This window comes from Danio aesculapii, chromosome 7 (assembly GCF_903798145.1).
Source record: "Danio aesculapii chromosome 7, fDanAes4.1, whole genome shotgun sequence".
Taxonomy (NCBI): Eukaryota; Metazoa; Chordata; class Actinopteri; order Cypriniformes; family Danionidae; genus Danio; species Danio aesculapii.
Window position 1 is genome coordinate 71,402,670 of NC_079441.1, and position 11,309 is coordinate 71,413,978.

The following is an 11,309-nucleotide window of genomic DNA, read 5'->3' on the forward strand; positions in this document are numbered from 1 at the left end:
AATATCCTATATGTAATATACTTTAATATCCTATATATAATATACTTTAATAACCTATATATAATACCCTATATATAATATACTTTAATATCCTATATATAATATCCTATATGTAATATACTTTAATATCCTATATATAATATACTTTAATAACCTATATATAATATCCTATATGTAATATACTTTATATAATATCCTATATATAATATACTTTAATAACCTATATATAATATCCTATATATAATATACTTTTTATAATAAAAAGTAAATAAACAAAAAATTTAGATGCAAAATCCTCTATATTACGTTTGATATTTTCTCCGATTACTGTGTGTAGGCTCGGTAGTTTTACGTTTATAGTGACGAATAAGTGCTTTTCATTGCCTTTAGAGAGAAATAACTGAACATAAACATAGAAGGCTGAGAAAAATGCTCATTTTAGAAGATTTCAGATGGGATTTATAGGGTTTTGCATCTGAACTCTTCAGATACACTACATAAATAAATGTCTTTATATTTCACTCATCGTACGCTTGTTCCAAAACCTGTTTGAGTTTCTTCTGCTAAACAAAATTAAAAACATTTTGAAGAATGTATTATTAGTATTTCGTTTACAACATTCTTCAAAATACCTTATTTTGTGTTCAACAGAAGAAAAAAAATAACTTTATTTTATTTTATTTTATTTTATTTTATTTTATTTTATTTTTTTTTATTTATTATTTTATATCTCTCTTTTTCCTCCAGCACATAGACGGCGCTGTTCACCTGCAGCCCTGCACTGTATTCAACGAAGAAACAAAAGCACTGTGACAACTTTCAGTGCTCCTCCGAAATTGATTAATCATTTTGAGTAAACATTCGGACCATTTCTATTAATAAAAGTAGTAAAGTCCGCAGTTAATACGCATTTAGATATACATTTGCTAAAGGCTATTCCGTAGCTTTCTTTTTGGCGGCACTGTGATGAAAATGAGCGAGGAAAACAGCGCTGTTGTGTCCAGAGTGACTGCAGAAGAGGATGTGCGGCTGTTGATGAAGAGAAAAGATGACATCGAGGAGCAAATTAAAGCTTATTACGACATGCTGGAGTCTGTAAGTTCAACACACTGAGTGTTTTAGCCATAGTGTGTGTTTACATTGTCGCTAATACATCTGACAGTCCTTCAGAATGTTTACATTAGATTGCGGTGTAAAGTTGGTTCTATATACACACATTCAGGCTTTCACTTGAATATAATTTCAGAAAAGTATTGTTCGCTAATTCTGAAGGGGGAAATCGTAATTACAGCCAATGATTATCAAAGTACAACATTGTTTACAGTTAATTAAATATATTAATGTTGTTTTAAAGTCAGATTTGCATGCGATTTCAGAGCGAAGTAGCCTGGTAAACACAGTAGTACGACATTATTATTAATCTGGATTAGCATTTTTAAAATTCTGCTTTACTATGTATTTATATTTATATATGTGTGTAAATATATTTATATTTGTATATATGTATTTATATTTATATATGTATATGTGTGTATATATATATATATATATATATATATATATATATATATATATATATATATATATATATATATATGTGTGTATTTATATTTATATATATATATGTGTGTATTTTCTTGTCAGCTTAGTCCCTTTATTAATCTGGGGTCGCCACAGCGGAATGAACCGCCAACTCATCCAGCATTTGTTTTATGCAGCAGATGCCCTTCCAGCTGCAACATGTGTATATATATATATATATATATATGTATATATATTTATATGTGTATATATATCTTTATATATATATATATATATATATATATATATATATATATATATATATATTTATTTCTATTTATATATTTGGTTTAGGGAGGACAGATACAGTTTTTACAGTAGAAATACCATTAGGTCTGTGGGAGGAGGACACGCTGGTATTTATTGAAGAATGACGTACCAGCAATGTGTAATAACTGTCAAACCCTTATTGAAATATATAGATGTTATTGAAGTTATTATTATGGGTAACACTTTATTTTGATGGTCCATTTGAGTTTTAGTAGGCTGTCTGCTTAATATCTGCTGATACAGGCAATTAACTGACTATAAGAAACTTTACAAGTTCATGTCAACTTATACTAACCCTAACGGTCTACTTATAATCTAATAAGAATTAGTTTTAACGTAACTTAAATTCAACAAACAGACCATCAAAATAAAGTGTGACCTTATTACTGTATGTAATATGTTTGATCTGTGTTGATCTTGCCATGAACTAGCCATTAGCTGCTGATGTGGCAATAAACAAACAAAAGTAAACAATGCTGTGGGCATATAGTCCATAAAACCCAACGTGTGTGTCTGTGTGTGTTATGGACTGCAGGCTGGTGTAGGTACGGATGGTCCTCTGGTTGATGTTGAAGGTTTTCCTCGTGCAGATGTGGATTTGTATAAAGTGCGGACAGCCAGACACAGCATCTCCTGTGAGTACACATTTATCTGTGTTCAGTATCACTCTACCACAGTGTTCAGCAACACATTCCCTTCCCTCAGGCAATCCATCACATGAACACTTGATAATAATAATTGTGGAACCAACATCACTACTTGCTATACACTTTTATACACATATACACTTATTTAACAACACACTATGATACAACCAATAAAATCTGTGTCAATGCACCAGGATAACATTTGTAGGGTTGAAAAATTGGGTTACAATGCACTGTGACATTAGCAGTAAATAGATCATATGAAGCAGGAATAAAAAAGATTGGTAAAATGATTCTCAATGACACTTCTGCAGGTAGCCAACTACATTAGCATGTTAAATATGAGCTCTTATAAAGTTCTACTGCTACTTATAATAACTATCAGCGCCCACAACAATAATAATAAACATATGAAAACATTCAAATATAATTCAGCAGTTGTAAATGCTGTTTTGTACAATGTTTTGCAGCATATTAGTAGTGTACAGGCCTGCTGGTGATTCGTTATTGTGGTTATTATTAAAGGTTTACAGAACGATCACAAGGCCATCATGGTGGAGATCGAGGAAGCTCTTCATAAGCTTCACGCCACAGCCAAAGTCGCACATGAGCAGGACGACACACAGATGGAAACCAGCGGTCAGACGGTGGATTCGCCGTCTCCATTCGCTCTGGTGGATGCAGTAACACACGGATCTCCTGCTGCTCAGGCCGTGAGTTTGACAACATGAAGATTTAGCCTATTCGCTTCACTTGACCTTATTCTTCACATACAAGGGAACGCCACCATTGCAATCTTTTTGGTTCGAAACGTCCAGTCTCATTCACTTCCATTGATTTTTATACGTAAAAACAGCTCATTATGCTTCTTGATGTTGCAAACTGATTTTATTATTCTACTTTTTATGTAGTCATCAGGGTTTCCAGTAGTGGTGGGCGTACACCGGTGTCATAGTCATCACCGGTGTGACATTGCGCCACGACATGGATTTTCTAATACCGTCAATACCGTAATAAATCAATTATGCACCTTAAACGGCTGCATTTACATCAATAATAGCTAATTCTAAATAATAAGGCATTAAATTTTCTTCAAACGTTCAGTTGTGGTTTGAATACATGTCCTTATACTACAGGGCTCGAAATTGCAACCATTTTGGTCGCATGAGCGCCCGAAATGTAATCTATGCGCCCTCATAATATATTTGGGAGCATTTGTGTGTCTGAATATAATGGTTGTAGAGCAATCTGATTTGATTTTCTCTAAAAACTTGCTGAATCGCTCTACCCTGCCGCTGTATTGGTTCATATTAGCTGTCAATCACTCAACGCTTCCCGCTGTCAGATAACAGGGAGCTTTTGTTACTGCAGAAAATGCAAACGGCTGAAGAGTGAAAAGTGCACAGGTTTGCAAACCTCACCTAAAGTTATAATAATAATAATGGCGCAGATGACAGCGATCATTACATGAGGTAAATGTTGATCCGCCAGCTGAGATCAATCGAGGGTTTTCAGAGAAGGTGCCTGAATCTTGATGCGTTGCATTCACCGCGTGTTCAGCGCAAATGTCCGCTAAATATAAAGTCTAATACTGTAGACATCATCGCCAAAGAAACTCGTCTTTACTAAGTTTACACTGAAACTACGGCTCATAACAAAGAGCAGTATTGCGCTGGTGGTCATCGCGAGAATCCTGCTCTGTCTGCTCATAAATTGGTGTGGCTGACTCGCCTGCTTTATTCCACCAACACAGAGAAATGAAGATCAGCTCATAACGAGACTGAGCATTTACAATGACCCAAACCAAAACTTTTAAAGAGTGATAGAAGTGAGACTTTCTTTTGTCTGTTCTTCCTTGAGATGTATATTATTTTGCTATTGAAAGTAATACCGTGATATTATACCGTCACCGTTCAAAAGATGAAAAATACAGTGATATTAATTTTAGGTCATATCGCCCACCCCTAGTTCCCAGGCATCTTGAAAGTACCTGAATTACAGATATATGAATGCAAGGCTTGAAAAAACAAACACAGGTCCTTGAATAGTGCTTGAATTAAATTTGAAATTGTCACGCTGCTGTCAAGAACAGAATGAAAAAAATCTTATATAAGAACATATGACAAATAATGCACGATTTATAAAAATTTCAGAAAATGCATTTGAATATTACCGAATATAAATTCAACGTTTTTTATTGAATTCCTATGAACATGAATGTTTAAAATGGTCAAAAATCATCACTCTGACATTTTGAATGTGAGTAATAAGTGTAATTGAAATGTTAAGTACAATTAGGACTCGTGGAGCTACATATGCTGGCGGTGCAGATTATATTGTAACCGCGTGTCCTTACAACACGCTTCATGACGAGATACGCAGTGATGAGCATTTTGGCTGTTTGCACCAGACAAAACACGACAGAAATGTAAATACAGGCATTCAGAAGCACAGAATTTGCACTCACTCACGATATGGTGAGGTTTATAATCTAATTAATACATATTAACCCTCCTTAACATTAATAAATGTAGATACTGAATCACTGATGTGTGTTCAGTTCTAAAGTTCAATTTCAGACGGTTTATTTTATTTTCCAGATCTGAGCTGAACTATCTGCTGCTGCTTTCAGTATATGGCAATAAATGTCATGTAAAATGGCATTCAAACTCACATTATTAGCATTTAACACTGAATAAAGCACATGAGCTGTACCTGAGGTGATCATTGTCAGTTTTCTGTTGTTCAGCTGTGAGAAATAGAAGCTGTTTCTGATATATCAGTCCAAGGTGTTGATTAGGACAAAAACTCCTTTTAATATGGAGAATATTCCTTCTATCAGGTGCCGTTGCTTTTATTTAAAATATGGTTTAAAATCACTCGCTCCTGTCCTCAATCTGGCAACCTGCGCTTGCGTTTGTTTTGATCCAGGAGTGCAATACCTAGTTCAACCACTGGGTGTCAAACTTACATACCGCACCTTTAAGAAGTTCTTGAATCTGCCGTTATGAAAGAGCCGTGAACACACTTGTTTGTCGAGCAAGTAGTTTGATCGTTTTCTGCCGTTTATTTTTCCTAGTTATTTCTCCCATAAGCAGCTAAATCAGAAGTTCTGAAACAATTGCAAAAGCAAGCGCACTTCCGCATTGAAGAATAAGTTCAACAGAAATAAAAATTGAAACTTTGAAATTTGACTTGGAAAATTACTGCGGCTTAGAGAGCTCGGCATGCTGCAAATTAAAAAAAAAACACACCAGCAAGTTAAGAAAACATCTTCATTTGTGAGACAGCACGTGTTGCAAAACCTCACAACGCAAACACAAATATAAAACACACTGCAAATTCTCACAACACATGCAAATACTTACCTTAATATTTACCTTAATTCTGTATAGCTGCAGGTTATTTATGCTTATATATAATAACTTTAACTGTTAAAAGCTATTAGTAGTTAGTTACTAGTTAAAGTTATTAGTAACTGATTAAGTTATGGTAACTAATAACCTTAACTTTTCTGAATTTGATTGTAATGCAATGTTTACCTTTTGTAAAGCTGCTTTGAAACAGTAATGATTGTGAAAAGCGCTATACAAATACACTTGAATTGTAACTTGAATTGTAACTATATGTTGACTAATTTTTCAATGCTAATATTTAAATGAAATAGTTATAATGATATTAGAACTATCATTTTTAAACGATATTAAAGAGCGTTTTTATTCACAAAATATTTTAATGTTTAAAACGAGGATTTTCTGTAGAGGACTCTTCTGGAGGATTTTCTCAATATTTATCACTAATCAAATTGAAAGATCTTTTAATCAGTGCTGTTGTTATTTGTATGTGTTTTTGTACAATGCATGATTATTAATAAACCGTTATGATTGTAATGTGTATATATTGAATACATAATACAAACATTGTCATAATTATAGCCAATGCTGCTGATATGGCATTATAACATTAACTAGGCACAAACAAAACTAAAGTGCACCAGTGTTTGCTTAAAGTGTTTGTTTGTTTGTTCATAACTAATATTTCAGTGTTTGTTTGATTTGCTGTGTTTGTAGGGTTTGCGTGTTGGTGATCAGATTATGGAGTTTGGCTCTGTAAATACACACAACTTCAGGAATCTGCGAGACATCGCTGCTGTTGTCCAGCACAGTGAAGGGGTTTGTTTGCGCTCATTTGAACTTCTCTGCATTCAGTGTCAAACTGCTGCACTTCTTTAATACTCTACATTATTGCTTATATTATTAAAATAAGTTTTTTTAGATGTTACCATCAGTATGTTAGCCTTTAAGGATAAATATTAGCTAATGCGCTCCGAAACAGTGACAACTCACATTTAGAAGATCTAAAAATGATATAAAGAATTTTAATTTCCATCAGAATGGATCAACAATTTGTTTGACGTCAGTTTCTCATCAAATCTTCTGACCAATCAAATGCTCTCTAGTGTCTGACATGCCCCGCCCCTTTCTTCTCATTTGCTTTTCATTTGATGCGCTTGAGCTCAACCACTCTCACTGGCAGAGCTGTGATAAAACAAAACTCTATTGGCTGTTTATAAAGGGGAGGAGCTACTGTATGCCCCACCCTCTTTTCATGAGATTACGTCAAACATTGAATAAACAAATACACATTTCAAAGCACTTCATGGGACCTATAAAGGTAAAGCCTGATTTGTCTTGAAGCTTTATTCTCTCTTTTCTATCCGGCAGAAATCTCTCCGTGTCGGAGTTTTCCGAAACGGACAAGAAGTGCATCTGAATTTGACCCCACAGCAGTGGTCTGGACGAGGACTTCTTGGGTAAATTTCTAAGACTATTATCATACCATGAAAATCTCGTTACAGTTACGGCACGGTGGCTCAGTGGTTAGCACTGCCGCCTCACAGCAAGAAGGTCGCTGGTTCCAGCCCTGGCTGGGTCAGTTGTCATTTCTATGTGGAGTCCAAACACATGTGCTATAGGTGAATTGGATGAACTAAATTGGCAGTGTATGGGTGTTTCCCAGTACTGAGTTGCGTCTGGAAGGGCATCCGCTGTGTAAAACATATGCTGGAATAGTTGGTGGTTCATTCCGCTGTGGAGACCCTTGATAATAAGGGACTAAGCCGAAGGAAAATGAACGACTGAGGTTGCACAGCTCTCGAATTTTCCCAGTTTCATAGCCATGTTTTATAAGCAAGTTGGCCGATTAACATAATTTATGTTACATAAATATTTCATATACATTTATATAATTTATGTCAAGAAAGAGACAAAAAGACTAAAAATATGAGCACGTGAAGATGATGGTTTTTTGCTTTAACACAGGCTATCTGCATGATTTAAAATAAGACGCAACCACTGCATTTTAAATAACTCTACAATCAATCACAATGTCCTTATTTAACATATTAAATAAATAAAGCAATAAGTTGAATGTCATTATTAATGCAGTCTTTATTTTGCTGTCAACAGATGCAACATAGTACCTCTTCACAGATGAGCGGTGAAACAGAGAAAGGATCGTCTTTGGAAAACAGCACAACGGATTTGCACTTCATACATTTGCAGTGGGTTAATGTTAGTTTGCTTTCACATTAATTGGAAATATAAAGCAAAGTAAATAAACTATCAAGGAGAGATGATGGCAGACATTCGGCTTCCGTTTCATCAATCATCAATCAAATGTTTGTTTAATATTCTTTAATTCTTTAATTTTATTTTTTGGGTGAATTGTCCCATTATTATACAAGATAAGCTTATTGTAGTGTATTACACAGAGGTTGGTCCTCATTAAGGCGGATTTAATACCTTTTATTTTTTATTCTGTGTTCAACCACTTTCATAATAAAGCTATAAAGTCTATCGTACACAAATCTCTAGGAATCATTTCATCAATACAGTTCTAAAATAAAATATAACTAACATAATCATGGATTGTCAAACCAAAAGTATTAAAGGGCACATAGTTGACCTCTTTTTAATGATTTAATAATAATATTATGGTTCTTCTGAGTGTGCCAGTTTAGGTTCAGTTTAAAACACAATTCAGATTGTTTTATTATAATGTGTTAAAAAGTGTCATGTTGGGGGCGTGTCCACAGCTCGCTGATTTATGGGTGTGTTGCTTCACATGTAAATTAGTTTCGGCTTCCCGCCCAACGTAATAAGGGGGCGGGGCCATGAGCTCACCCGCTCTGTGTTTGCAACAGAGTCTGACAGGCAGACAGAGAAAAAGCTGGAGTGAGATGACGCATTCAGTCGTACATGTACGACTCGGACACAGACCAAGCAGAGAGTACAAAATCATTTGTGTCTTTGTACAGTTTTACAGCCAACTGTGTGCTAGTTTCAAGTGCCGAGCTTGTACACAGAAACTAATAACCACGCACACTGAATTAAGTTTGACTGAGGCACCGAATGCGCCGCTCGAAGCCGCGACACGGCACACCAGACACTCTCTGTGGCGCGGCAGAGACATGAAGTGTCCCGAATCGTCGCGCCACGCATTTTTGAATTCTAAACATAGGTTTCTGCAGCGGTCCGCGGCGCCCAGCCATCGACTTGAGTGTACCCTGATAGAAACCGATGTTTAGAATTGTAAAACGCATGCTAGTTAAGATCACAGGGAGCTTCTGGGATCGCGAGAAATGCAAACGGCTGAAGTATAAGGTAGACTCAATGAGAAGTACACATGTTTGCAAACCTACCTAAAGATACAACCAATAATTCCGATTAGAGCGATAATGTGGAGAATATTGATCTTGTGTTGAGCCCAATGAGCCTTGCATCTAAAAATAGAGCTAGCGTGTTCCTTTAGTGATATCGCTTCGACTCACGCTGAAAATGGCGGACGTGAATCAACAAACTGAGGATATGATGACGCGCCTGTCAATCAATATTGGTGGGCGGGGGGACCGCTCTCCTACATAAAGTTGCGGTCGATCAGAAAACCGCTCCAATTGGTCCACCGTTTTTATGTTGTTAAATTGAAAAAAAAAGCACTGGGTGTGTTTATATCACCCCAATATGACGGTCTATACACCATACATGCACATATGTCTGTCCAAACAGCTTGAAAAGTAGATTTTTTACCATTTAGATTTTAAATAATCATTTTGCTTGTCGTATAACATATAGGACATGTTAGTGGAGGTGTAGTGACTGCGTTGGATTGGGAGTTTCTTATTTATCGGTAATCTTGATGTTTCACTTGCTTTCAGTATGTTGCATGGTTAATTAGTGTGTTCTAATTGAGAATAATGTTTTTTAATCTTGTCTTGTTAGAAACCCATGACATGTTCTTGATATTAATACAATAAATTAATAATAATACATTAAAATTATAATAACAATTAGACTTATCAGAATAGCATCACATATAACTTCAAAATAAATGAAATATTTTAATATCTGGAAGCCAAAACTGAATTATGTCTAGCTTTACACTACAAATGAATAGATAGATATATTTGTTTGAAAAGCTCACATGGAAAAAATACTATAGTAATTTATAGTAAATAGTACTATAGTAGTATATTATGCTTAAGTATTTACAACACTTTGGTAATAAATACTGCATACTGTAGCATCAGTTATTGTGACCTGATAAATAGACAATGTACAGTAGTTTACTTTAGTTTTTACCAGAGTTAACTGGTGTATTGTTTTATCTCACAAAAGAAAATATAGTATATCAGTGTAAATACTGTATGTTATAGTATTTAAAACTCACATACTATAGTATTGACTATAGTGAACTGATTAACTGTATTAAATACTGTAGTATACCTTAGGTTTTATTACAGTAAACTGTGGTGTATTGTAGTAATATACTGTAGAAAACTAAGTTATTTGTTTTTTACCATAGTGACTATAAGATTAATTCAAGTACTTTTCTATAGTATGGCTCAAAAACACTAGTATTTACTATAAAATACTACAGTATTTTTTTTTATTTGGGATAATTTACTTGTAATAACATATAGTTGTGGAAGCTTTTGTATTACATATTTTGTTTAATCTGCTATAGTTTTTGTATAATAGGCATTTATTAAATTAAAGTATTTTACTATAGTATGGTTCAAAAATACTATAGTGTTTTATTTATGTGAGATAATATACTCTATAGTTGTGGAAAACTAAATGTATTGGATATTGTGTTTATATGACTATAACATTAGTTGTATAACTATAGCATTTATTAAATTCTTTACTATAGTATGGTTCAGAAACACTATAGTATTTTCATGCGAGATTATATAGCCTACTCTATATTTGTAGAAATCTTAGTGTATTGTAAATTGTGTTTATATTACTATAACGTTAGTTGTTGTATAACCGTAGCATTTATTAAATTCAAGTACTTTACTATAGTATGGTTCAAAAACATTAGTATTTACTATAGTATTTTTAATGTGGGATAAATATACTATTTAGTTGTAGAAAACTCAATGTATTGGATATTTGGTTTATATTACTGTAACGTTATAACCGTAGCATTTGTTAAATTTAAGTACTTTACTATAGTATGGTTCAAAAACATAGTTTTTACTATAGTATTTTTCTATGTGGTATAATATACTCGTAATAACATATAGTTGTAGAACCATGTGTAAATTGTTTATACTACTATAGTTTTTGTATAACCATAGCATTTATTAAATTCAAGTACTTTACTATAGTATGGTTCAAAAACGCTATGTAGTATTTATTATAGTATTTTTTTCATGTGGGATAGCCTAATATAGGTTGTAGAAACCGTATGTATTACATACTTTGTTTATACTACTATAGTTTTTTTAATAAATGTAGCATT

General features: G+C 33.9%; 1 protein-coding gene across 1 annotated transcript; it reads left to right on the forward strand.

Annotated features, from left to right (window-relative positions):
- Positions 1-793: 793 nt before the first annotated feature.
- psmd9 (proteasome 26S subunit, non-ATPase 9) lies at positions 794-8,143 on the forward strand. The gene is made up of 6 exons (XM_056462467.1): positions 794-1,095; positions 2,387-2,486; positions 3,024-3,211; positions 6,569-6,670; positions 7,223-7,311; positions 7,967-8,143. The coding sequence occupies exons 1-6, from the start codon at positions 967-969 to the stop codon at positions 7,992-7,994; spliced, it is 636 nt and encodes a 211-aa protein (XP_056318442.1). The 5' UTR covers positions 794-966; the 3' UTR covers positions 7,995-8,143.
- The last annotated feature ends 3,166 nt before the right edge of the window (positions 8,144-11,309 follow it).

Coding starts and splice junctions, on each gene's coding strand:
- psmd9 (XM_056462467.1), top strand. CDS start 967: ATGAAAATGAGCGAGGAAAACAGCGCTGTTGTGTCCAGAGTGACTGCA. Junction 1,096..2,386: donor ATTACGACATGCTGGAGTCT/GTAAGTTCAACA, acceptor TATGGACTGCAG/GCTGGTGTAGGTACGGATGG. Junction 3,212..6,568: donor GATCTCCTGCTGCTCAGGCC/GTGAGTTTGACA, acceptor CTGTGTTTGTAG/GGTTTGCGTGTTGGTGATCA.